This window comes from Engystomops pustulosus, unplaced genomic scaffold, assembly GCF_040894005.1.
Source record: "Engystomops pustulosus unplaced genomic scaffold, aEngPut4.maternal MAT_SCAFFOLD_99, whole genome shotgun sequence".
In the NCBI taxonomy this organism is placed as follows: Eukaryota; Metazoa; Chordata; class Amphibia; order Anura; family Leptodactylidae; genus Engystomops; species Engystomops pustulosus.
The window spans coordinates 5371-32477 of NW_027284983.1; the positions used below are offsets into that span (position 1 = coordinate 5371).

A 27107-nucleotide genomic window follows, 5' to 3' on the forward strand; every position below is an offset into this window, starting at 1 on the left:
CACGGCAGTGGGGTGTGAAGAGGCGGGGAGTACCGGGGACTGGAACGTCCCGTGCCGCCCCGCTCCCCCGCTCCATGCCGCCCCGCTCCATGCCGCCCCACTCCATGCCTCCCCGCTCCATGCCGCCCCACTCCATGCCGCCCCACTCCATGCCGCCCCACTCCATGCCTCCCCGCTCCATGCCTCCCCGCTCCATGCCTCCCCGCTCCATGCCGCCCCACTCCATGCCGCCCCGCTCCATGCCGGCCCACTCCATGCCTCCCCACTCCATGCCTCCCCGCTCCATGCCGCCCCACTCCATGCCGCCCCACTCCATGCCTCCCCACTCCATGCCTCCCCGCTCCATGCCGCCCCGCTCCATGCCGCCCCACTCCATGCCGCCCCACTCCATGCCTCCCCGCTCCATGCCTCCCCGCTCCATGCCTCCCCGCTCCATGCCGCCCCACTCCATGCCGCCCCGCTCCATGCCGGCCCACTCCATGCCGCCCCTCTCCATGCCGCCCCGCTCCACGCCGCCCCCTCCATGCTGCCCCCCTCCATGCTGCCCCGCTCCATGCCGCCCCGCTCCATGCCGCCCCGCTCCATGCCGCCCCCCTCCATGCCGCCCCCCTCCATGCCTCCCCGCTCCATGCCGCCCCACTCCATGCCGCCCCTCTCCATGCCGCCCCGCTCCACGCCGCCCCCTCCATGCTGCCCCCCTCCATGCCGCCCCGCTCCATGCCGCCCCGCTCCATGCCGCCCCTCTCCATGCCGCCCCGCTCCATGCCGGCCCGCTCCATGCCGCCCCGCTCCATGCCGCCCCCCTCCATGCCGCCCCCCTCCATGCCGCCCCCCTCCATGCCGCCCCGCTCCATGCTGCCCCCCTCCATGCCGCCCCCCTCCATGCCGCCCCCCTCCATGCCGCCCCCCTCCATGCCGCCCCGCTCCATGCCGCCCCCCTCCATGCTGCCCCGCTCCATGCCGCCCCCCTCCATGCCGCCCCGCTCCAGGCCGCCCCGCTCCATGCCGGCCCCCTCCATGCCGGCCCCCTCCATGCCGCCCATCTCCATGCCGCCCCGCTCCATGCCGCCCCGCTCCATGCCGGCCCGCTCCATGCCGCCCCGCTCCATGCCGCCCCCCTCCATGCCGCCCCCCTCCATGCCGCCCCCCTCCATGCCGCCCCGCTCCATGCTGCCCCCCTCCATGCCGCCCCCCTCCATGCCGCCCCCCTCCATGCCGCCCCGCTCCATGCCGCCCCCCTCCATGCTGCCCCGCTCCATGCCGCCCCCCTCCATGCCGCCCCGCTCCAGGCCGCCCCGCTCCATGCCGGCCCCCTCCATGCCGGCCCCCTCCATGCCGCCCATCTCCATGCCGCCCCGCTCCATGCCGGCCCGCTCCATGCCGCCCCGCTCCATGCCGCCCCCCTCCATGCCGCCCCCCTCCATGCCGCCCCCCTCCATGCCGCCCCGCTCCATGCTGCCCCCCTCCATGCCGCCCCCCTCCATGCCGCCCCCCTCCATGCCGCCCCGCTCCATGCCGCCCCCCTCCATGCTGCCCCGCTCCATGCCGCCCCCCTCCATGCCGCCCCGCTCCAGGCCGCCCCGCTCCATGCCGGCCCCCTCCATGCCGGCCCCCTCCATGCTGCCCCGCTCCATGCCGCCCCCCTCCATGCCGCCCCCCTCCATGCCGCCCCGCTCCATGCTGCCCCCCTCCATGCCGCCCCCCTCCATGCCGCCCCCCTCCATGCCGCCCCGCTCCATGCCGCCCCCCTCCATGCCGCCCCCCTCCATGCCGCCCCCCTCCATGCCGCCCCCCTCCATGCCGCCCCGCTCCATGCCGCCCCCCTCCATGCCGCCCCGCTCCATGCCGCCCCCCTCCATGCCGCCCCCCTCCATGCCGCCCCGCTACATGCCGCCCCCCTCCATGTCGGCACATTCCCCCACGTTCCAGTCCCCTGCACTCACTGCATACGGTAAATTATCACATGTGAATAGTCAGTGGCGCCAGCGCATGATAAATGACCCCCAATGTTTCACTGTACAATTAGACACAAAGAAGCCGATATATTACGACGTCCTGGCCCGGAGGAATGCGTGCGGGGGAGGGGGAGCTGCAGCACCGATCCCCAGCACCAGGGGGCGGCAGGCGCCATTTCTGCGGGAGGGGAATGACATTGGGTGGTAGAGGACAGTCGGGAATTATCTCTAATCCCACAAGGAATAACCGTCAGATGGATTCAGAATTTCTCCGCCTGAAAACGATAATTAATCCTGACATAATTAAAACCAAAACAAGCGCAACTAATGAATCAATTAGGGTCTGATTAATGCGAATTTATTCAATTTACAGAGAAACGATAAATAATCCAATTTAGGTTCAGAAAAAGGCACCAGAACCGAGCGATTCTCCACAGCGCAAGAATATTCCTCCCATCCATCATCCAGAACCGGACGGATCATTCTCAGGGAACAGAAGGAAATACTGTCACAATACTGTAATAGATCAGGGACAGGGGGGACACGGGGGGGGGGCAGGGACAGGGGGGACACAGGGACAGGGGGGACACAGGGGGGGGGCAGGGACAGGGGGGACACAGGGACAGGGGGGACACAGGGGGGGGGCAGGGACAGGGGGGACACAGGGACAGGGGGGACACAGGGGGGAGCAGGGACAGGGGGGACACAGGGACAGGGGGGACACAGGGGGGAGCAGGGACAGGGGGGACACAGGGGGGAGCAGGGACAGGGGGGACACAGGGACAGGGGGGACACAGGGGGGAGCAGGGACAGGGGGGACACAGGGGGGAGCAGGGACAGGGGGGACACAGGGGGGGCGGCAGGGACAGGGGAGACACAGGGGGGAGCACAGGGGGGACACAGGGGGGAGCAGGGACAGGGGGGACACAGGGGGGGGGCAGGGACAGGGGGGACACAGGGACAGGGGGGACACAGGGGGGGGCAGGGACAGGGGGGACACAGGGACAGGGGGGACACAGGGGGGAGCAGGGACAGGGGGGACACAGGGACAGGGGGGACACAGGGGGGAGCAGGGACAGGGGAGACACAGGGGGGACACAGGGGGGAGCAGGGACAGGGGGGACACAGGGGGGGCACAGGGACAGGGGGGACACAGGGACAGGGGGGACACAGGGGGGAGCAGGGACAGGGGGGAGCACAGGGGGGAGCAGGGACAGGGGGGCAGCAGGGACAGGGGGGACACAGGGGGGAGCAGGGACAGGGGGGACACAGGGAGGAGCAGGGACAGGGGGGACACAGGGGGACAGGGGGGACACAGGGGGGAGCAGGGACAGGGGGGACACAGGGACAGGGGGACACAGGGACACGGGGACAGGGGGGACACAGGGGGGAGCAGGGACAGGGGGGACACAGGGGGGAGCGGGGACACAGGGTGGCAGCAGGGACAGGGGGACACAGGGTCAGGGGGACACAGGGACAGGGGGACACAGGGACAGGGGGGACACAGGGACAGGGGGACACAGGGGGGAGCAGGGACAGGGAGAACACAGGGGGGACACAGGGACAGGGGGGCACAGGGACAGGGGGGACACAGGGGGGCAGGGGGGACAGGGGGACACAGGGACAGGGGGGAGCAGGGACAGGGGGACACAGGGACAGGGGGAGCAGGGACAGGGGGACACAGGGACAGGGGGACACAGGGACAAGGGAGACACGGGGACAGGGGGGACAGGGGGACACAGGGACAGGGGGGACACAGGGACAGGGGGGAGCAGGGACAGGGGGGCATGGGGACAGGGGGCCACAGGGGCAAGGGAGACACGGGGACAGGGGAGACAGGGGGACCCGGGGACAGGGGAGACATGGGGACAGGGGGACACAGGGACAGGGGGGACACAGGGACAGGGGGGACACAGGGACAGGGGGACACAGGGACAGGGGGCACAGGGACAGGGGGACACAGGGACAGGGGGGACACAGGGACAGGGGGACACAGGGACAGGGGGCACAGGGACAGGGGGGCCACAGGGACAGGGGGACACAGGGACAGGGGGGCGCAGGGAAAGGGGGGCGCAGGGACAGGGGGACAACGTCAACATTTGCTGAGATAGATGTGATGATTCTCTGTGGTTTATTTCTGAGACTTTTTTATATTTTTGTGACCTTGGAAGTTGCACTTGAAAACCTGTGCGGTGACGTGGCCTTAAAGTAAAACATTGGAAACCAGAAAATAGAAAATGCAGAAATGGAAAGGACTAAACATTACAGGGGTTTTCTAGGACTACAGGAAACCCACGGGCTCTGAGGCAGCGATAGCGGAAATATACGGATACCCACATTGTCCAAGGCTCTGCTCCCGGGGGTTGTCACATAACCCACCTCATCCGATGAGGGACCCTCTTATAGTCCGAGGAGGCTGCTCATTGGCTGAGTTGTGAGTCCATGTAATGAGACAATGGGGCAGATTTACTTACCCGGTCCATTCGCGATCCAGCGGCGCGTTCTCTGCGCTGGATTCGGGTCCGGCCAGGATTTATGATGGTAGTTCCTCCTGGGCTGAAGTCCGCTGGAATGCCTCGAAATACACCGGCCTATCCTGGATGAAGGTGAGTGAAATTTTCGCGACACAATTTTTTTTTAAATGCGGCAGTTTTTCCGAATCCGTCGGGTTTTCGCTCGGCCACGCCCCCCGATTTCCGTCGCGTGCATGCCGGCGCCGATGCACCACAATCCGATCGCGTGCGCCAAAATCCCGGGACAATTCAGGTACAATCGGCGCAAATCAGAAATATTTCGGTAACACGTTGGGAAAACGCGAATCGGGCCCTTAGTAAATGACCCCCAATGTGGGGAGTGCGGCTCGCGTGGACAAGTAATGTGACAGCGGTTTTGCACGTATAGCGCTTCATCTGGCTCGCTTGTAGACACAATACATTCTGTGTCGCAGCCCTCGCCCTCCAGTGATGGAGCTGTAATGGATTTCCATGATTGGTTTGTTATTACGTCCATCCTACTTTCACCAAATCCCTAACGCAAATAGTATCCCTAACGCAAGTAGTAAGTGAGCGCACACTCACGTGTGAGTGGTTGGTTGTGTGTCTGAAAACCCACCCCCAGAGGGATCATCTGAGGGAGCCGGTGGTCTGCCGCCCCCCCCTGAAATGGCAGCGCCGGCTCGGCACCCGCAGCTATGAGGGCAGGCTCCTGCCACCTCCAACATGGCGCCGTCATACTCACTAATGCGGACACTAACTCAGTGCACACCCCAGATGGGTCATACTAAGTGTACAATGTATTCAGTGTTATAATGTTCTCCTGGACACATATTATACTCCCGGAGCCCCTGTGCGCAGGATCATCCACCTTCTCTCTGCAGGAGGAGGCGCCGTCTATCACCTCCCTCACCCATGATGGGGACATATTCTAAGCCCACGAATTCTAATGATTTGGGTCTGAATTATGACAAGGCCTCACATGCTCCATGAGCCCCGGGGCCCTTCTTATAGACCTGAGGTGCTCACTATATGGATTCCTTATGGTCCCACTATATAGAACCCACCACATGCACATAGTAATACTCATACTACAACCTCCGGTCTACACCAAATGTGTCACTTTTATTTCTTGTCCTCCCTGATCTTGTCCTCCCTGATCTTGTCCTCCCTGATCTTGTCCTCCCTGATCTTGTGTCCCTGATCTTGTGTCCCTGATCTTGTGTCCCTGATCTTGTCCTCCCTGATCTTGTGTCCCTGATCTTGTGTCCCTGATCTTGTGTCCCTGATCTTGTCCTCCCTGATCTTGTGTCCCTGATCTTGTGTCCCTGATCTTGTCCTCCCTGATCTTGTCCTCCCTGATCTTGTGTCCCTGATCTTGTGTCCCTGATCTTGTGTCCCTGATCTTGTCCTCCCTGATCTTGTCCTCCCTGATCTTGTGTCCCTGATCTTGTGTCCCTGATCTTGTGTCCCTGATCTTGTGTCCCTGATCTTGTGTCCCTGATCTTGTGTCCCTGATCTTGTGTCCCTGATCTTGTCCTTCCTGATCTTGTCCTCCCTGATCTTGTCCTCCCTGATCTTGTGTCCCTGATCTTGTATCCCTGATCTTGTGTCCCTGATCTTGTCCTCCCTGATCTTGTGTCCCTGATCTTGTGTCCCTGATCTTGTGTCCCTGATCTTGTCTCCCTGATCTTGTCCTCCCTGATCTTGTCCTCCCTGATCTTGTCCTCCCTGATCTTGTCCTCCCTGATCTTGTCCTCCCTGATCTTGTCCTCCCTGATCTTGTCTCCCTGATCTTGTCTCCCTGATCTTGTCCTCCCTGATCTTGTCCTCCCTGATCTTGTGTCCCTGATCTTGTGTCCCTGATCTTGTGTCCCTGATCTTGTCTCCCTGATCTTGTGTCCCTGATCTTGTGTCCCTGATCTTGTCCTCCCTGATCTTGTCCTCCCTGATCTTGTCCTCCCTGATCTTGTCCTCCCTGATCTTGTCCTCCCTGATCTTGTCCTCCCTGATCTTGTGTCCCTGATCTTGTCTCCCTGATCTTGTCTCCCTGATCTTGTGTCCCTGATCTTGTGTCCCTGATCTTGTCCTCCCTGATCTTGTCCTCCCTGATCTTGTCCTCCCTGATCTTGTCCTCCCTGATCTTGTCCTCCCTGATCTTGTCCTCCCTGATCTTGTCCTCCCTGATCTTGTCCTCCCTGATCTTGTCCTCCCTGATCTTGTGTCCCTGATCTTGTCCTCCCTGATCTTGTCCTCCCTGATCTTGTCCTCCCTGATCTTGTCCTCCCTGATCTTGTCCTCCCTGATCTTGTCCTCCCTGATCTTGTCCTCCCTGATCTTGTCCTCCCTGATCTTGTCCTCCCTGATCTTGTCCTCCCTGATCTTGTCCTCCCTGATCTTGTGTCCCTGATCTTGTGTCCCTGATCTTGTCTCCCTGATCTTGTCTCCCTGATTGACAGCACGGGACGCCCTTATTGACTGTACGGGACGCCCTTATTGACTGTACGGGACCCCCTTATTGACTGTACGAGACGCCCTTATTGACTGTACGGGACGCCCTTATTGACGGTACGGGACGCCCTTATTGACCGCACGGGACGCCCTTAGTGACCGTACGGGACGCCCTTATTGACCGCACGGGACGCCCTTATTGACCGCACGGGACGCCCTTAGTGACCGCACGGGACGCCCTTAGTGACCGTACGGGACGCCCTTATTGACCGCACGGGACGCCCTTATTGACCATACAGGAGGGCCCTTAGTGACCGCACGGGACGCCCTTAGTGACCGCACGGGACGCCCTTTTCATGTAGTGTGGATGGTAACTCTGATAGTGTAAGGGTGCATTCTTTGCCGTACTTTTTGGAAACGCTCTTGTGTTCAATTTATCTCCTTTCTGTTCCACTAGAACATCTAAAAATTCTAGACTAGCCCCCCCCCAATATTGTATATAATATTGTATGTAAATAACATATTCGTATCATTTTGCGTCTTCAATAAGACAATAAGACTCCGTATCTTGGAACTGTTATGTTATCTTGGTCCATATTATGGAGACGTCATCCACATAACGTCTATGAGTTTGGATATTAGTCGAATACGGGTTCAGAATAAATATACTTGTCATTGGCGTATGTGCAGGAGACGGGAGTCCCCACGGCCGCGCCCTCTTATTGTGTCAGTAGGGATTGTAACGCCTCACAAATAAAGAAGGTGTACAGACCCTATCTTGTATGTAACCCGGGGACTGCCTGTAGTCCTCATTGTCTCGTGCAGGGTAAGTGTCTCTCTGGTGGCTTCGATGGCTACGCGGTGTGGAATCCCGGTGTGAAGCCTCTCCACGTCTGTGGACAATAAGCGAGGCCCTGGCGGCCATTCCATACTGTGTATCGTCTATATAGTGGGACAAGGTTATGGCGGCCATTCCATACTGTGTATCGTCTATATAGTGGGACAAGGTTATGGCAGCCATTCCATACTGTGTATCGTCTATATAGTGGGACAAGGTTATGGCGGCCATTCCATACTGTGTATCGTCTATATAGTGGGACAAGGTTATGGCGGCCATTCCATACTGTGTATCGTCTATATAGTGGGACAAGGTTATGGCGGCCATTCCATACTGTGTATCGTCTATATAGTGGGACAAGGTTATGGCGGCCATTGCATACTGTGTATCGTCTGTATAGTGGGACAAGGTTATGGCGGCCATTCCATACTGTGTATCGTCTATATAGTGGGACAAGGTTATGGCGGCCATTGCATACTGTGTATCGTCTATATAGTGGGACAAGGTTATGGCGGCCATTCCATACTGTGTATCGTCTATATAGTGGGACAAGGTTATGGCGGCCATTCCATACTGTGTATCGTCTATATAGTGGGACAAGGTTATGGCGGCCATTGCATACTGTGTATCGTCTATATAGTGGGACAAGGTTATGGCGGCCATTCCATACTGTGTATCGTCTATATAGTGGGACAAGGTTATGGCGGCCATTCCATACTGTGTATCGTCTATATAGTGGGACAAGGTTATGGCGGCCATTCCATACTGTGTATCGTCTATATAGTGGGACAAGGTTATGGCGGCCATTCCATACTGTGTATCGTCTATATAGTGGGACAAGGTTATGGCGGCCATTCCATACTGTGTATCGTCTATATAGTGGGACAAGGTTATGGCGGCCATTCCATACTGTGTATCGTCTATATAGTGGGACAAGGTTATGGCGGCCATTCCATACTGTGTATCGTCTATATAGTGGGACAAGGTTATGGCGGCCATTCCATACTGTGTATCGTCTATATAGTGGGACAAGGTTATGGCGGCCATTCCATACTGTGTATCGTCTATATAGTGGGACAAGGTTATGGAGGCCATTCCATACTGTGTATCGTCTATATAGTGGGACAAGGTTATGGCGGCCATTCCATACTGTGTATCGTCTATATAGTGGGACAAGGTTATGGCGGCCATTCCATACTGTGTATCGTCTATATAGTGGGACAAGGTTATGGCGGCCATTCCATACTGTGTATCGTCTACATAGTGGGACAAGGTTATGGCGGCCATTCCATACTGTGTATCGTCTATATAGTGGGACAAGGTTATGGCGGCCATTCCATACTGTGTATCGTCTACATAGTGGGACAAGGTTATGGCGGCCATTCCATACTGTGTATCGTCTATATAGTGGGACAAGGTTATGGCGGCCATTCCATACTGTGTATCGTCTATATAGTGGGACAAGGTTATGGCGGCCATTCCATACTGTGTATCGTCTATATAGTGGGACAAGGTTATGGCGGCCATTCCATACTGTGTATCGTCTACATAGTGGGACAAGGTTATGGCGGCCATTCCATACTGTGTATCGTCTATATAGTGGGACAAGGTTATGGCAGCCATTCCATACTGTGTATCGTCTGTATAGTGGGACAAGGTTATGGCGGCCATTCCATACTGTGTATCGTCTATATAGTGGGACAAGGTTATGGCGGCCATTCCATACTGTGTATCGTCTATATAGTGGGACAAGGTTATGGCGGCCATTCCATACTGTGTATCGTCTATATAGTGGGACAAGGTTATGGCAGCCATTCCATACTGTGTATCGTCTACATAGTGGGACAAGGTTATGGCGGCCATTCCATACTGTGTATCGTCTATATAGTGGGACAAGGTTATGGGGGCCATTCCATACTGTGTATCGTCTATATAGTGGGACAAGGTTATGGCGGCCATTCCATACTGTGTATCGTCTATATAGTGGGACAAGGTTATGGCGGCCATTCCATACTGTGTATCGTCTATATAGTGGGACAAGGTTATGGCGGACATTCCATACTGTGTATCGTCTATATAGTGGGACAAGGTTATGGCGGCCATTGCATACTGTGTATCGTCTATATAGTGGGACAAGGTTATGGCGGCCATTCCATACTGTGTATCGTCTATATAGTGGGACAAGGTTATGGGGGCCATTCCATACTGTGTATCGTCTATATAGTGGGACAAGGTTATGGCGGCCATTCCATACTGTGTATCGTCTATATAGTGGGACAAGGTTATGGCGGACATTCCATACTGTGTATCGTCTATATAGTGGGACAAGGTTATGGCGGCCATTCCATACTGTGTATCGTCTATATAGTGGGACAAGGTTATGGCGGCCATTCCATACTGTGTATCGTCTATATAGTGGGACAAGGTTATGGCGGCCATTCCATACTGTGTATCGTCTATATAGTGGGACAAGGTTATGGCGGCCATTCCATACTGTGTATCGTCTATATAGTGGGACAAGGTTATGGCGGCCATTCCATACTGTGTATCGTCTATATAGTGGGACAAGGTTATGGCGGCCATTCCATACTGTGTATCGTCTATATAGTGGGACAAGGTTATGGCGGCCATTCCATACTGTGTATCGTCTATATAGTGGGACAAGGTTATGGCGGCCATTCCATACTGTGTATCGTCTACATAGTGGGACAAGGTTATGGCGGCCATTCCATACTGTGTATCGTCTATATAGTGGGACAAGGTTATGGCGGCCATTCCATACTGTGTATCGTCTATATAGTGGGACAAGGTTATGGCGGCCATTCCATACTGTGTATCGTCTATATAGTGGGACAAGGTTATGGCGGCCATTCCATACTGTGTATCGTCTATATAGTGGGACAAGGTTATGGCGGCCATTCCATACTGTGTATCGTCTATATAGTGGGACAAGGTTATGGCGGCCATTCCATACTGTGTATCGTCTATATAGTGGGACAAGGTTATGGCGGCCATTCCATACTGTGTATCGTCTATATAGTGGGACAAGGTTATGGCGGCCATTCCATACTGTGTATCGTCTATATAGTGGGACAAGGTTATGGCGGCCATTCCATACTGTGTATCGTCTATATAGTGGGACAAGGTTATGGCGGCCATTCCATACTGTGTATCGTCTATATAGTGGGACAAGGTTATGGCGGCCATTCCATACTGTGTATCGTCTATATAGTGGGACAAGGTTATGGCGGCCATTCCATACTGTGTATCGTCTATATAGTGGGACAAGGTTATGGCGGCCATTCCATACTGTGTATCGTCTATATAGTGGGACAAGGTTATGGCGGCCATTCCATACTGTGTATCGTCTATATAGTGGGACAAGGTTGTGTTAGTGATCCTGATGCTGAAGCCAAAGGGCGGTCCGGGGGGGTTCTATGTTCTTTTTGGCTTTTTGGGGTGTGAGGGCAATGGCCTTTCTGCTGTCCTCTAGGACACTAGTCCCTTCTCTACGTTAGCCCTTCACTGGGATAAATGCTTTAATGTTGGGCCATTTTTTTTGTACCCTTGAATAGGTCTAGGTCAAAGTTCACACTGTCAAATTTATGCGTCTGACATAAATGTTATCCCTTTTGTAATCCAGTCTCATGTGCCCGAGATCTTCGTTATTAGATCTTCGTTTTGTTCTATTCCCTAGAGACTTGTTTCCTTGTTTGTGTTCTCCCTCTTCATATACGTCGTCTCCCGGGGTCCGTCCTAAAGCGATCGCTGCCTGAGTTTCTATATTCATCGGAGGTCCTTGGCCTGAGGGTCTTCTAGGTGCGGATTGTTCGGGTCTGTTCTCTCGCGGTTTCTTTTTTGAGCGCCAGATTATTCTCACAGTCTCTTTTATCTCATACATTTGTCGCTTGTGTTGGGACCAGTTGGTTTTGTAGACTTTTCATGAATGTCTCCGCTTGTTGTTTGTCTTCAGGTTTAGCTCTGCATAATTCTCATGTCACGTCTCCTATTCCTCTATGTTTCGTGCTAAGACTAATTACAACTAATTCTTGGAGCGTTCATGGTGGGCTTCCAAGCTGTGACGGTGGTCTACAACTCCTCGGCCTCTATCACTGGTAACGGCCCAAAGGAGTCTTACTACTTCTTCTGCCAATGCCTTTATCTTTCATTCTAGACTTTTATCGCCTGTAACCAGGGGTTATAATCCAGAGAATAGGTGGGACACAAGATCAGGGACACAAGATCAGGGCCACAAGATCAGGGAGACAAGATCAGGGACACAAGATCAGGGCCACAAGATCAGGGACACAAGATCAGGGACACAAGATCAGGGACACAAGATCAGGGACACAAGATCAGGGACACAAGATCAGGGACACAAGATCAGGGACACAAGATCAGGGACACAAGATCAGGGACACAAGATCAGGGACACAAGATCAGGGACAAAGGTGGATGATCCTGCGCACAGGGGCTCTGGGAGCGGCCGGATGTGAGGGGATAGTATAATATGTGTCCAGGAGAAGATTATAACACTGAAGGAAGAGAAATACATTGTACACTTAGTATGACCCATCTGGGGTGTGCACTGAGTTAGTGAGAAAACAGCATGTACATAAAGCTTAATGACCAACCCATCACTTACCTCGTGACTATAAACTAGGAGTAACAAGCGGTTTAGATTGTCCCCATAGATTGTGCCTTATCTCCTAATGTCACCGTGACTAGGCAGAGCGCAGGGCCTCGCTCTGCCTGGCCGCTCCCCCAGTGCTCGGTCACAGCGGGTGCAGGTATGACCGGACACTACAGACCGGCCCCGCACCCGGAGACACTACAGACCGGCCCCGTACCCGGAGACGCTACAGACCGGCCCCGCACCCGGAGACACTACAGACCGGCCCCGCACCCGGAGACACTACAGACCGGCCCCGTACCTGGAGACACTACAGATCGGCCCCGTACCCGGAGACACTACAGACCGGCCCCGCACCCGGAGACACTACAGACCGGCCCCGTACCCGGAGACGCTACAGACCGGCCCCGCACCCGGAGACACTACAGACCGGCCCCGCACCCGGAGACACTACAGACCGGCCCCGTACCTGGAGACACTACAGACCGGCCCCGTACCCGGAGACGCTACAGACCGGCCCCGCACCCGGAGACACTACAGACTGGTCCCGTACCTGGAGACGCTACAGACCGGCCCCGCACCCGGAGACACTACAGACCGGCCCCGTACCCGGAGACACTACAGACCGGCCCCGTACCCGGAGACACTACAGACCGGCCCCGCACCCGGAGACACTACAGACCGGCCCCGTACCCGGAGACACTACAGAGCGGCCCCGTACCCGGAGACACTACAGACCGGCCCCGTACCCGGAGACACTACAGACCGGCCCCGTACCCGGAGACACTACAGACCGGCCCCGTACCTGGAGACGCTACAGACCGGCCCCGCACCCGGAGACACTACAGACCGGCCCCGTACCCGGAGACGCTACAGACCGGCCCCGTACCCGGAGACGCTACAGACCGGCCCCGCACCTGGAGACGCTACAGACTGGCCCCGTACCCGGAGACACTACAGACCGGCCCCGTACCCGGAGACGCTACAGACCGGCCCCGTACCCGGAGACGCTACAGACCGGCCCCGCACCTGGAGACGCTACAGACCGGCCCCGTACCTGGAGACGCTACAGACCGGCCCCGTACCCGGAGACACTACAGACCGGCCCCGTACCCGGAGACACTACAGACCGGCCCCGTAGCCGGAGAGGCTACAGACCGGCCCCGTACCCGGAGACACTACAGACCGGCCCCGTACCCGGAGAGGCTACAGACCGGCCCCGTACCCGGAGACACTACAGACCGGCCCCGTACCCGGAGACGCTACAGACCGGCCCCGCACCTGGAGACACTACAGACTGGCCCCGTACCTGGAGACGCTACAGACCGGCCCCGCACCCGGAGACACTACAGACCGGCCCCGTACCCGGAGACACTACAGACCGGCCCCGTACCCGGAGACACTACAGACCGGCCCCGCACCCGGAGACACTACAGAGCGGCCCCGTACCCGGAGACACTACAGAGCGGCCCCGTACCCGGAGACACTACAGAGCGGCCCCGTACCCGGAGACACTACAGACCGGCCCCGTACCCGGAGACACTACAGACCGGCCCCGTACCTGGAGACGCTACAGACCGGCCCCGCACCCGGAGACGCTACAGACCGGCCCCGTACCCGGAGACACTACAGACCGGCCCCGTACCCGGAGACGCTACAGACCGGCCCCGTAGCCGGAGAGGCTACAGACCGGCCCCGTACCCGGAGACGCTACAGACCGGCCCCGTACCCGGAGACGCTACAGACCGGCCCCGTACCCGGAGACGCTACAGACCGGCCCCGTACCCGGAGACGCTACAGAATGGCCCCGTACCCGGAGACACTACAGACCGGACCCGTACCCGGAGACACTACAGACCGGCCCCGTACCCGGAGACACTACAGACCGGCCCCGTACCCGGAGACACTACAGACCGGCCCCGTACCCGGAGACACTACAGACCGGCCCCGTACCCGGAGACACTACAGACCGGACCAGAAGGCCACCGAGGATGATGTCCACTTCCTGCTACACTGCTCCAGATACTCAGCAGTGAGGGCCGCTCACCTCAGGAGACTCTCACATCTCCTCCCGGGCTTCTGCTCCATGGAGGAGGGAGAGAGGTTTCTTTTCATGTGAATGGAGTTGATATGAGATGTAACATTTTCCTTTCCTCATTTTGACATTTGTAACTTTTCCAGGTGGACGGAATCTTATGTCTCACAGAAATCCTGACCGATGAGACCCAACCAGAAGCCACGAGAGCCGAGGCCGCCGCAGTGATAGCGCAAATCACATCCCCGCACCTCACTGCCACCCAACATCTCAGCACCTTCCTGGAGAACATGGAGGAGATCATCACAGCTCTGCTAAGTGAGTCACAGCCCCGCCCCCTGCCTGTATATCCTGTGTGATGCCCCGCCCCCTGTATATCCTATGTGATGCCCCGCCCCTGTACATCCTGTGTGATGCCCCGCCCCTGTACATCCTGTGTGATGCCCCGCCCCCCGTATATCCTGTGTGATGCCCCGCCCCTGCCTGTATATCCTGTGTGATGCCCCGCCCCTGCCTGTATATCCTGTGTGATGCCCCGCCCCTGCCTGTATATCCTGTGTGATGCCCCGTCCCCTGCCTGTATATCCTGTGTGATGCCCCGCCCCTGCCTGTATATCCTGTGTGATGTCCCGCCCCTGCCTGTATATCCTGTGTGATGCCCCGCCCCTGCCTGTATATCCTGTGTGATGCCCCGCCCCTGTACATCCTGTCTGAGGCCCCCCTTGTACACCCCGTGTGATGCCCCGCCCCCTGTATATCCTGTGTGATGCCCCGCCCCCGTACATCCCGTGTGATGCCCTGCCCCTGTACATCCTGTGTGATTCCCCGCCCCTGTATATCCTGTGTGATGCCCCTGCCTGTATATCCTGTGTGATGCCCCGCCCCCTGCCTGTATATCCTGTGTGATGCCCCGCCCCCGTACATCCCGTGTGATGCCCTGCCCCTGTACATCCTGTGTGATGCCCCGCCCCTGTATATCCTGTGTGATTCCCCGCCCCTGTATATCCTGTGTGATGCCCCGCCCCTGTATATCCTGTGTGATCCCCCGCCCCTGCCTGTATATCCTGTGTGATTCCCCGCCCCTGTATATCCTGTGTGATGCCCCGCCCCTGTACATCCTGTGTGATGCCCCGCCCCTGTATATCCTGTGTGATGCCCCGCCCCCTGCCTGTATATCCTGTGTGATGCCCCGTCCCCTGCCTGTATATCCTGTGTGATGCCCCGTCCCCTGCCTGTATATCCTGTGTGATGCCCCGTCCCCTGCCTGTATATCCTGTGTGATGCCCCGTCCCCTGCCTGTATATCCTGTGTGATGCCCCGTCCCCTGCCTGTATATCCTGTGTGATGCCCCGCCCCTGTACATCCTGTGTGATGCCCCGTCCCCTGCCTGTATATCCTGTGTGATGCCCCGTCCCCTGCCTGTATATCCTGTGTGATGCCCCGCCCCTGTACATCCTGTGTGATGCCCCGCCCCCTGCCTGTATATCCTGTGTGATGCCCCGTCCCCTGCCTGTATATCCTGTGTGATGCCCCGTCCCCTGCCTGTATATCCTGTGTGATGCCCCGCCCCCTGCCTGTATATCCTGTGTGATGCCCCGTCCCCTGCCTGTATATCCTGTGTGATGCCCCGGCCCCTGCCTGTATATCCTGTGTGATGCCCCGTCCCCTGCCTGTATATCCTGTGTGATGCCCCGCCCCCTGCCTGTATATCCTGTGTGATGCCCCGCCCCTGTATATCCTGTGTGATGCCCCGCCCCTGTATATCCTGTGTGATGCCCCGCACCCTGCCTGTATATCCTGTGTGATGCCCCGTCCCCTGCCTGTATATCCTGTGTGATGCCCCGCCCCCTGCCTGTATATCCTGTGTGGTGCCCCGCCCCTGTATATCCTGTGTGATGCCCCGCCCCTGCCTGTATATTCTGTGTGATGCCCCGCCCCTGCCTGTATATCCTGTGTGATGCCCCGCCCCTTCCTGTATATCCTGTGTGATGCCCCGCCCCTGTACATCCTGTGTGATGCCCCGCCCCTGTACATCCTGTGTGATGCCCCGCCCCTGTACATCCTGTTTGATGCCCCGCCTCTGTATATCCTGTGTGATGCCCCGCCCCTGTATATCCTGTGTGATGCCCCGCCCCTGTATATCCTGTGTGATGCCCCGCCCCTGTATATCCTGTGTGATGCCCCGCCTCTGTACATCCTGTGTGATGCCCCGCCCCTGCCTGTATATCCTGTGTGTTGCCCCGCCCCTGTACATCCTGTGTGATGCCCCGCCCCTGTATATCCTGTGTGATGCCCCGCCCCTGCCTGTATATCCTGTGTGATGCCCCGCCCCTGTATATCCTGTGTGATGCCCCGCCCCTGCCTGTATATCCTGTGTGATGCCCCGCCCCTGTATATCCTGTGTGATGCCCCGCCCCTTCCTGTACACCCTGTGTGATGCCCCGCCCCTGTACACCCTGTGTGACGCCCCGCCCCTGTACACCCTGGTCACGCCCCCTCTGTGTCTCTGCAGGGCTGTGTGACGAGGCGTCGGGGGGGGAGGTGTGCCTCTTGGCCTCGGCAGCGTTGGCTAATATCACCTTCTACGACTCGATGGCCTGTGAGATGCTGCTGCACATGGACGCCGTGAAGGTTCTGCTCGGCGCCTGTGCAGACAGGCAAAGGGTTAACTCGTCGTACGCTCGGGATCAGGTGAGTGCGGTCCGGCTGCGTCTCCTCCTATAGGGAATGACATCAGGGCTGGCGCTCGCTGTAATTACTCCGTGTAATTGACACATTTATAAACCTCGCAATCACATCCGTATCACGCTGCATGTGAGATCTGATGATTATAGTGATGAAAACCTTCAGTCATCAGAGAGCCCTGAGGTGGCGCCTCGCTAATGACGCGTCTCCTGCATCTGCTTAGGACCAGACCTTGCGGGATTTGCCGCAGCTTTTTGCCTCCATTTACTAAATGTTGTTTATGAGTGACAGCGACGCCACATAATGACACGTCCCAAACCACACCAGGGCTCACGGGTCACAGAGTTTACTTTCCGGAAACTTCCCAAATGTCATGTGACTGGAAGAGACATCACCGGAACAGATCCCTCAATCATCCGGTGTCACCCCACAGCCTGCACGGAGTTATGTACTGTAATCAGTCCTCACACTGCTGTGCTCTGTGCTCTCTGCAGCCAGTGTTATGTACTGTCCCTGGAGAGATGTGTAATCAGACCTCACACTGCTGTGCTCTGTGCTCTCTGCAGCCAGTGTTATGTATTGTCCCTGGAGAGATGTGTAATCAGACCTCACACTGCTGTGCTCTGTGCTCTCTGCAGCCAGTGTTATGTATTGTCCCTGGAGAGATGTGTAATCAGACCTCACACTGCTGTGCTCTGTGCTCTCTGCAGCCAGTGTTATGTATTGTCCCTGGAGAGATGTGTAATCAGACCTCACACTGCTGTGCTCTGTGCTCTCTGCAGCCAGTGTTATGTATTGTCCCTGGAGAGATGTGTAATCAGACCTCACACTGCTGTGCTCTGTGCTCTCTGCAGCCAGTGTTATGTATTGTCCCTGGAGAGATGTGTAATCAGACCTCACACTGCTGTGCTCTGTGCTCTCTGCAGCCAGTGTTATGTATTGTCCCTGGAGAGATGTGTAATCAGACCTCACACTGCTGTGCTCTGTGCTCTCTGCAGCCAGTGTTATGTATTGTCCCTGGAGAGATGTGTAATCAGACCTCACACTGCTGTGCTCTGTGCTCTCTGCAGCCAGTGTTATGTACTGTCCCTGGAGAGATGTGTAATCAGACCTCACACTGCTGTGCTCTGTGCTCTCTGTAGCCAGTGTTATGTATTGTCCCTGGAGTGATGTGTAATCACACCTCACACTGCTGTGCTCTGTGCTCTCTGCAGCCAGTGTTATGTATTGTCCTGGAGAGATGTGTAATCAGACCTCACACTGCTGTGCTCTGTGCTCTCTGCAGCCAGTGTTATGTATTGTCCCTGGAGAGATGTGTAATCAGACCTCACACTGCTGTGCTCTGTGCTCTCTGCAGCCAGTGTTATGTATTGTCCCTGGAGAGATGTGTAATCAGACCTCACACTGCTGTGCTCTGTGCTCTCTGCAGCCAGTGTTATGTATTGTCCCTGGAGAGATGTGTAATCAGACCTCACACTGCTGTGCTCTGTGCTCTCTGCAGCCAGTGTTATGTATTGTCCCTGGAGAGATGTGTAATCAGACCTCACACTGCTGTGCTCTGTGCTCTCTGCAGCCAGTGTTATGTATTGTCCCTGGAGAGATGTGTAATCAGACCTCACACTGCTGTGCTCTGTGCTCTCTGCAGCCAGTGTTATGTACTGTCCCTGGAGAGATGTGTAATCAGACCTCACACTGCTGTGCTCTGTGCTCTCTGTAGCCAGTGTTATGTATTGTCCCTGGAGTGATGTGTAATCAGACCTCACACTGCTGTGCTCTGTGCTCTCTGCAGCCAGTGTTATGTATTGTCCTGGAGAGATGTGTAATCAGACCTCACACTGCTGTGCTCTGTGCTCTCTGCAGCCAGTGTTATGTATTGTCCCTGGAGAGATGTGTAATCAGACCTCACACTGCTGTGCTCTGTGCTCTCTGCAGCCAGTGTTATGTATTGTCCCTGGAGAGATGTGTAATCAGACCTCACACTGCTGTGCTCTGTGCTCTCTGCAGCCAGTGTTATGTATTGTCCCTGGAGAGATGTGTAATCAGACCTCACACTGCTGTGCTCTGTGCTCCCTGCAGCCAGTGTTATGTACTGTCCCTGGAGAGATGTGTAATCAGACCTCACACTGCTGTGCTCTGTGCTCCCTGCAGCCAGTGTTATGTACTGTCCCTGGAGAGATGTGTAATCAGACCTCACACTGCTGTGCTCTGTGCTCTCTGCAGCCAGTGTTATGTATTGTCCCTGGAGAGATGTGTAATCAGACCTCACACTGCTGTGCTCTGTGCTCTCTGCAGCCAGTGTTATGTACTGTCCCTGGAGAGATGTGTAATCAGACCTCACACTGCTGTGCTCTGTGCTCTCTGCAGCCAGTGTTATGTATTGTCCCTGGAGAGATGTGTAATCAGACCTCACACTGCTGTGCTCTGTGCTCTCTGCAGCCAGTGTTATGTATTGTCCCTGGAGAGATGTGTAATCAGACCTCACACTGCTGTGCTCTGTGCTCTCTGCAGCCAGTGTTATGTACTGTCCCTGGAGAGATGTGTAATCAGACCTCACACTGCTGTGCTCTGTGCTCTCTGCAGCCAGTGTTATGTATTGTCCCTGGAGAGATGTGTAACCAGACCTCACACTGCTGTGCTCTGTGCTCTCTGCAGCCAGTGTTATGTACTGTCCCTGGAGAGATGTGTAATCAGACCTCACACTGCTGTGCTCTGTGCTCTCTGCAGCCAGTGTTATGTACTGTCCCTGGAGAGATGTGTAATCAGACCTCACACTGCTGTGCTCTGTGCTCTCTGCAGCCAGTGTTATGTATTGTCCCTGGAGAGATGTGTAATCAGACCTCACACTGCTGTGCTCTGTGCTCTCTGCAGCCAGTGTTATGTATTGTCCCTGGAGAGATGTGTAATCAGACCTCACACTGCTGTGCTCTGTGCTCTCTGCAGCCAGTGTTATGTATTGTCCCTGGAGAGATGTGTAATCAGACCTCACACTGCTGTGCTCTGTGCTCTCTGCAGCCAGTGTTATGTATTGTCCCTGGAGAGATGTGTAATCAGACCTCACACTGCTGTGCTCTGTGCTCTCTGCAGCCAGTGTTATGTATTGTCCCTGGAGAGATGTGTAATCAGACCTCACACTGCTGTGCTCTGTGCTCTCTGCAGCCAGTGTTATGTATTGTCCCTGGAGAGATGTGTAATCAGACCTCACACTGCTGTGCTCTGTGCTCTCTGCAGCCAGTGTTATGTATTGTCCCTGGAGAGATGTGTAATCAGACCTCACACTGCTGTGCTCTGTGCTCTCTGCAGCCAGTGTTATGTATTGTCCCTGGAGAGATGTGTAATCAGACCTCACACTGCTGTGCTCTGTGCTCCCTGCAGCCAGTGTTATGTATTGTCCCTGGAGAGATGTGTAATCATACCTCACACTGCTGTGCTCTGTGCTCTCTGCAGCCAGTGTTATGTATTGTCCCTGGAGAGATGTCAGATCTCACACTGCTGTGCTCTGTGCTCTCTGCAGCCAGTGTTATGTATTGTCCCTGGAGAGATGTGTAATCAGACCTCACACTGCTGTGCTCTGTGCTCTGTGCAGCCAGTGTTATGTACTGTCCCTGGAGAGATGTGTAATCAAACCCCACACTGCTGTGCTCTGTGCTCTCTGCAGCCAGTGTTATGTACTGTCCCTGTAGAGATGTGTAATCAGACCTCACACTGCTGTGCTCTGTGCTCTCTGCAGCCAGTGTTATGTATTGTCCCTGGAGAGATGTGTAATCAGACCTCACACTGCAGTGCTCTGTGCTCTCTGCAGCCAGTGTTATGTATTGTCCCTGGAGAGATGTGTAATCAGACCTCACACTGCTGTGCTCTGTGCTCTCTGCAGCCAGTGTTATGTATTGTCCCTGGAGAGATGTGTAATCAGACCTCACACTGCTGTGCTCTGTGCTCTGTGCAGCCAGTGTTATGTACTGTCCCTGGAGAGATGTGTAATCAGACCTCACACTGCTGTGCTCTGTGCTCTGTGCAGCCAGTGTTATGTACTGTCCCTGGAGAGATGTGTAATCAGACCTCACACTGCTGTGCTCTGTGCAGCCAGTGTTATGTATTGTCCCTGGAGAGATGTGTAATCAGACCTCACACTGCTGTGCTCTGTGCTCTCTGCAGCCAGTGTTACGTATTGTCCCTGGAGGGAGGTGTAATCAGACCTCACACTGCTGTGCTCTGTGCTCTGTGCAGCCAGTGTTATGTACTGTCCCTGGAGAGATGTGTAATCAGACCTCACACTGCTGTGCTCTGTGCTCTCTGCAGCCAGTGTTATGTACTGTCCCTGGAGAGATGTGTAATCAGACCTCACACTGCTGTGCTCTGTGCTCTCTGCAGCCAGTGTTATGTATTGTCCCTGGAGAGATGTGTAATCAGACCTCACACTGCTGTGCTCTGTGCTCTCTGCAGCTAGTGTTATGTACTGTACCTGGAGAGATGTGTAATCAGACCTCACACTGCTGTGCTCTGTGCTCTCTGCAGCCAGTGTTATGTACTGTCCCTGGAGAGATGTGTAATCAGACCTCACACTGCTGTGCTCTGTGCTCTCTACAGCCAGTGTTATGTACTGTCCCTGGAGAGACGTGTAATCAGACCTCACACTGCTGTGCTCTGTGCTCTGTGCAGCCAGTGTTATGTACTGTCCCTGGAGAGATGTGTAATCAGACCTCACACTGCTGTGCTCTGTGCTCTCTGCAGCCAGTGTTATGTATTGTCCCTGGAGAGATGTGTAATCAGACCTCACACTGCTGTGCTCTGTGCAGCCAGTGTTATGTACTGTCCCTGGAGAGATGTGTAATCAGACCTCACACTGCTGTGCTCTGTGCTCTGTGCAGCCAGTGTTATGTACTGTCCCTGGAGAGATGTGTAATCAGACCTCACACTGCTGTGCTCTGTGCTCTGTGCAGCCAGTGTTATGTACTGTCCCTGGAGAGATGTGTAATCAGACCTCACACTGCTGTGCTCTGTGCTCTCTGCAGCCAGTGTTATGTACTGTCCCTGGAGAGATGTGTAATCAGACCTCACACTGCTGTGCTCTGTGCTCTCTGCAGCCAGTGTTATGTACTGTCCCTGGAGAGATGTGTAATCAGACCTCACACTGCTGTGCTCTGTGCTCTCTGCAGCCAGTGTTATGTATTGTCCCTGGAGAGATGTGTAATCAGACCTCACACTGCTGTGCTCTGTGCTCTCTGCAGCCAGTGTTATGTATTGTCCCTGGAGAGATGTGTAATCAGACCTCACACTGCTGTGCTCTGTGCTCTCTGCAGACAGTGTTATGTACTGTCCCTGGAGAGAGGTGTAATCAGACCTCACACTGCTGTGCTCTGTGCTCTCTGCAGCCAGTGTAATGTATTGTCCCTGGAGAGATGTGTAATCAGACCTCACACTGCTGTGCTCTGTGCTCTCTGCAGCCAGTGTTATGTATTGTCCCTGGAGAGATGTGTAATCAGACCTCACACTGCTGTGCTCTGTGCTCTCTGCAGCCAGTGTTATGTATTGTCCCTGGAGAGATGTGTAATCAGACCTCACACTGCTGTGCTCTGTGCTCTCTGCAGCCAGTGTTATGTATTGTCCCTGGAGAGATGTGTAATCAGACCTCACACTGCTGTGCTCTGTGCTCTGTGCAGCCAGTGTTATGTACTGTCCCTGGAGAGATGTGTAATCAGACCTCACACTGCTGTGCTCTGTGCAGCCAGTGTTATGTACTGTCCCTGGAGAGATGTGTAATCAGACCTCACACTGCTGTGCTCTGTGCTCTCTGCAGCCAGTGTTATGTACTGTCCCTGGAGAGATGTGTAATCAGACCTCACACTGCTGTGCTCTGTGCTCTCTACAGCCAGTGTTATGTACTGTCCCTGGAGAGACGTGTAATCAGACCTCACACTGCTGTGCTCTGTGCTCTGTGCAGCCAGTGTTATGTACTGTCCCTGGAGAGATGTGTAATCAGACCTCACACTGCTGTGCTCTGTGCTCTCTGCAGCCAGTGTTATGTATTGTCCCTGGAGAGATGTGTAATCAGACCTCACACTGCTGTGCTCTGTGCTCTGTGCAGCCAGTGTTATGTACTGTCCCTGGAGAGATGTGTAATCAGACCTCACACTGCTGTGCTCTGTGCTCTGTGCAGCCAGTGTTATGTACTGTCCCTGGAGAGATGTGTAATCAGACCTCACACTGCTGTGCTCTGTGCAGCCAGTGTTATGTACTGTCCATTGAGAGATGTGTAATCAGACCTCACACTGCTGTGCTCTGTGCTCTCTGCAGCCAGTGTTATGTACTGTCCCTGGAGAGATGTGTAATCAGACCTCACACTGCTGTGCTCTGTGCTCTCTGCAGCCAGTGTTATGTATTGTCCCTGGAGAGATGTGTAATCAGACCTCACACTGCTGTGCCCTGTGCTCTCTGCAGCCAGTGTTATGTACTGTCCCTGGAGAGATGTGTAATCAGACCTCACACTGCTGTGCTCTGTGCTCTCTGCAGCCAGTGTTATGTATTGTCCCTGGAGAGATGTGTAATCATACCTCACACTGCTGTGCTCTGTGCTCTCTGCAGCCAGTGTTATGTATTGTCCCTGGAGAGATGTGTAATCAGACCTCACACTGCTGTGCTCTGTGCTCTCTGCAGCCAGTGTTATGTACTGTCCCTGGAGAGATGTGTAATCAGACCTCACACTGCTGTGCTCTGTGCTCTCTGCAGCCAGTGTTATGTATTGTCCCTGGAGAGATGTGTAATCAGACCTCACACTGCTGTGCTCTGTGCTCTCTGCAGCCAGTGTTATGCACTGTCCCTGGAGAGATGTGTAATCAGACCTCACACTGCTGTGCTCTCTGCAGCCAGTGTTATGTATTGTCCCTGGAGAGATGTGTAATCAGACCTCACACTGCTGTGCTCTGTGCTCTCTGCAGCCAGTGTTATGTATTGTCCTGGAGAGATGTGTAATCAGACCTCACACTGCTGTGCTCTGTGCTCTCTGCAGCCAGTGTTATGTATTGTCCCTGGAGAGATGTGTAATCAGACCTCACACTGCTGTGCTCTGTGCTCTCTGCAGCCAGTGTTATGTATTGTCCCTGGAGAGATGTGTAATCAGACCTCACACTGCTGTGCTCTGTGCTCTCTGCAGCCAGTGTTATGTATTGTCCCTGGAGAGATGTGTAATCAGACCTCACACTGCTGTGCTCTGTGCTCTGTGCAGCCAGTGTTATGTACTGTCCCTGGAGAGATGTGTAATCAGACCTCACACTGCTGTGCTCTGTGCTCTGTGCAGCCAGTGTTATGTACTGTCCCTGGAGAGATGTGTAATCAGACCTCACACTGCTGTGCTCTGTGCTCTCTGCAGCCAGTGTTATGTACTGTCCCTGGAGAGATGTGTAATCAGACCTCACACTGCTGTGCTCTGTGCTCTCTACAGCCAGTGTTATGTACTGTCCCTGGAGAGACGTGTAATCAGACCCCACACTGCTGTGCTCTGTGCTCTGTGCAGCCAGTGTTATGTACTGTCCCTGGAGAGATGTGTAATCAGACCTCACACTGCTGTGCTCTGTGCTCTCTGCAGCCAGTGTTATGTATTGTCCCTGGAGAGATGTGTAATCAGACCTCACACTGCTGTGCTCTGTGCTCTGTGCAGCCAGTGTTATGTACTGTCCCTGGAGAGATGTGTAATCAGACCTCACACTGCTGTGCTCTGTGCTCTGTGCAGCCAGTGTTATGTACTGTCCCTGGAGAGATGTGTAATCAGACCTCACACTGTTGTGCTCTGTGCTCTGTGCAGCCAGTGTTATGTACTGTCCCTGGAGAGATGTGTAATCAGACCTCACACTGCTGTGCTCTGTGCTCTCTGCAGCCAGTGTTATGTATTGTCCCTGGAGAGATGTGTAATCAGACCTCACACTGCTGTGCTCTGTGCTCTCTGCAGCCAGTGTTATGTACTGTCCCTGGAGAGATGTGTAATCAGACCTCACACTGCTGTGCTCTGTGCTCTCTGCAGCCAGTGTAATGTATCGTCCCTGGATAGATGTGTAATCAGACCTCACACTGCTGTGCTCTGTGCTCTCTGCAGCCAGTGTTATGTACTGTCCCTGGAGAGATGTGTAATCAGACCTCACACTGCTGTGCTCTGTGCTCTCTGCAGCCAGTGTAATGTATTGTCCCTGGAGAGATGTGTAATCAGACCTCACACTGCTGTGCTCTGTGCTCTCTGCAGCCAGTGTTATGTATTGTCCCTGGAGAGATGTGTAATCAGACCTCACACTGCTGTGCTCTGTGCTCTCTGCAGCCAGTGTTCTGTATTGTCCCTGGAGAGATGTGTAATCAGACCTCACACTGCTGTGCTCTGTGCTCTCTGCAGCCAGTGTTATGTATTGTCCCTGGAGAGATGTGTAATCAGACCTCACACTGCTGTGCTCTGTGCTCTCTGCAGCCAGTGTTATGTATTGTCCCTGGAGAGATGTGTAATCAGACCTCACACTGCTGTGCTCTGTGCTCTCTGCAGCCAGTGTTATGTATTGTCCCTGGAGAGATGTGTAATCAGACCTCACACTGCTGTGCTCTGTGCTCTGTGCAGCCAGTGTTATGTACTGTCCCTGGAGAGATGTGTAATCAGACCTCACACTGCTGTGCTCTGTGCTCTGTGCAGCCAGTGTTATGTACTGTCCCTGGAGAGATGTGTAATCAGACCTCACACTGCTGTGCTCTGTGCTCTCTGCAGCCAGTGTTATGTACTGTCCCTGGAGAGATGTGTAATCAGACCTCACACTGCTGTGCTCTGTGCTCTCTACAGCCAGTGTTATGTACTGTCCCTGGAGAGACGTGTAATCAGACCTCACACTGCTGTGCTCTGTGCTCTCTGCAGCCAGTGTTATGTATTGTCCCTGGAGAGATGTGTAATCAGACCTCACACTGCTGTGCTCTGTGCTCTCTGCAGCCAGTGTTATGTATTGTCCCTGGAGAGATGTGTAATCAGACCTCACACTGCTGTGCTCTGTGCTCTCTGCAGCCAGTGTTATGTATTGTCCCTGGAGAGATGTGTAATCAGACCTCACACTGCTGTGCTCTGTGCTCTCTGCAGCCAGTGTTATGTACTGTCCCTGGAGAGATGTGTAATCAGACCTCACACTGCTGTGCTCTGTGCTCTGTGCAGCCAGTGTTATGTACTGTCCCTGGAGAGATGTGTAATCAGACCTCACACTGCTGTGCTCTGTGCTCTCTGCAGCCAGTGTTATGTATTGTCCCTGGAGAGATGTGTAATCAGACCTCACACTGCTGTGCTCTGTGCTCTGTGCAGCCAGTGTTATGTATTGTCCCTGGAGAGATGTGTAATCAGACCTCACACTGCTGTGCTCTGTACTCTCTGCAGCTAGTGTTATGTACTGTCCCTGGAGAGATGTGTAATCAGACCTCACACTGCTGTGCTCTGTGCTCTCTGCAGCCAGTGTTATGTACTGTCCCTGGAGAGATGTGTAATCAGACCTCACACTGCTGTGCTCTGTGCTCTCTGCAGCCAGTGTTATGTACTGTCCCTGGAGAGATGTGTAATCAGACCTCACACTGCTGTGCTCTGTGCAGCCAGTGTTATATACTGTCCCTGGAGAGATGTGTAATCAGACCTCACACTGCTGTGCTCTGTGCTCTCTGCAGCCAGTGTTATGTATTGTCCCTGGAGAGATGTGTAATCAGACCTCACACTGCTGTGCTCTGTGCTCTGTGCAGCCAGTGTTATGTACTGTCCCTGGAGAGATGTGTAATCAGACCTCACACTGCTGTGCTCTGTGCTCTCTGCAGCCAGTGTTCTGTACTGTCCCTGGAGAGGTGTAATCAGACCTCACACTGCTGTGCTCTGTGCTCTGTGCAGCCAGTGTTATGTACTGTCCCTGGAGAGATGTGTAATCAGACCTCACACTGCTGTGCTCTGTTCTCTCTGCAGCCAGTGTTATGTATTGTCCCTGGAGAGATGTGTAATCAGACCTCACACTGCTGTGCTCTGTGCTCTCTGCAG

General features: G+C 55.2%; 1 protein-coding gene across 1 annotated transcript in view; it reads left to right on the forward strand.

Moving 5' to 3' along the window:
• The first annotated feature begins 14533 nt into the window (after positions 1 to 14533).
• Positions 14534 to 27107, forward strand: part of LOC140107033 (protein inscuteable homolog) — a 77569-nt gene continuing 64995 nt past the window's right edge. The window contains exons 1-2 of the mRNA XM_072131595.1: positions 14534 to 14722; positions 16917 to 17095. Of these exons, the coding sequence (XP_071987696.1) occupies positions 14695 to 14722; positions 16917 to 17095 (207 nt within the window). The 5' untranslated portion in view covers positions 14534 to 14694. The remainder of the gene's footprint in view (positions 14723 to 16916; positions 17096 to 27107) is intronic.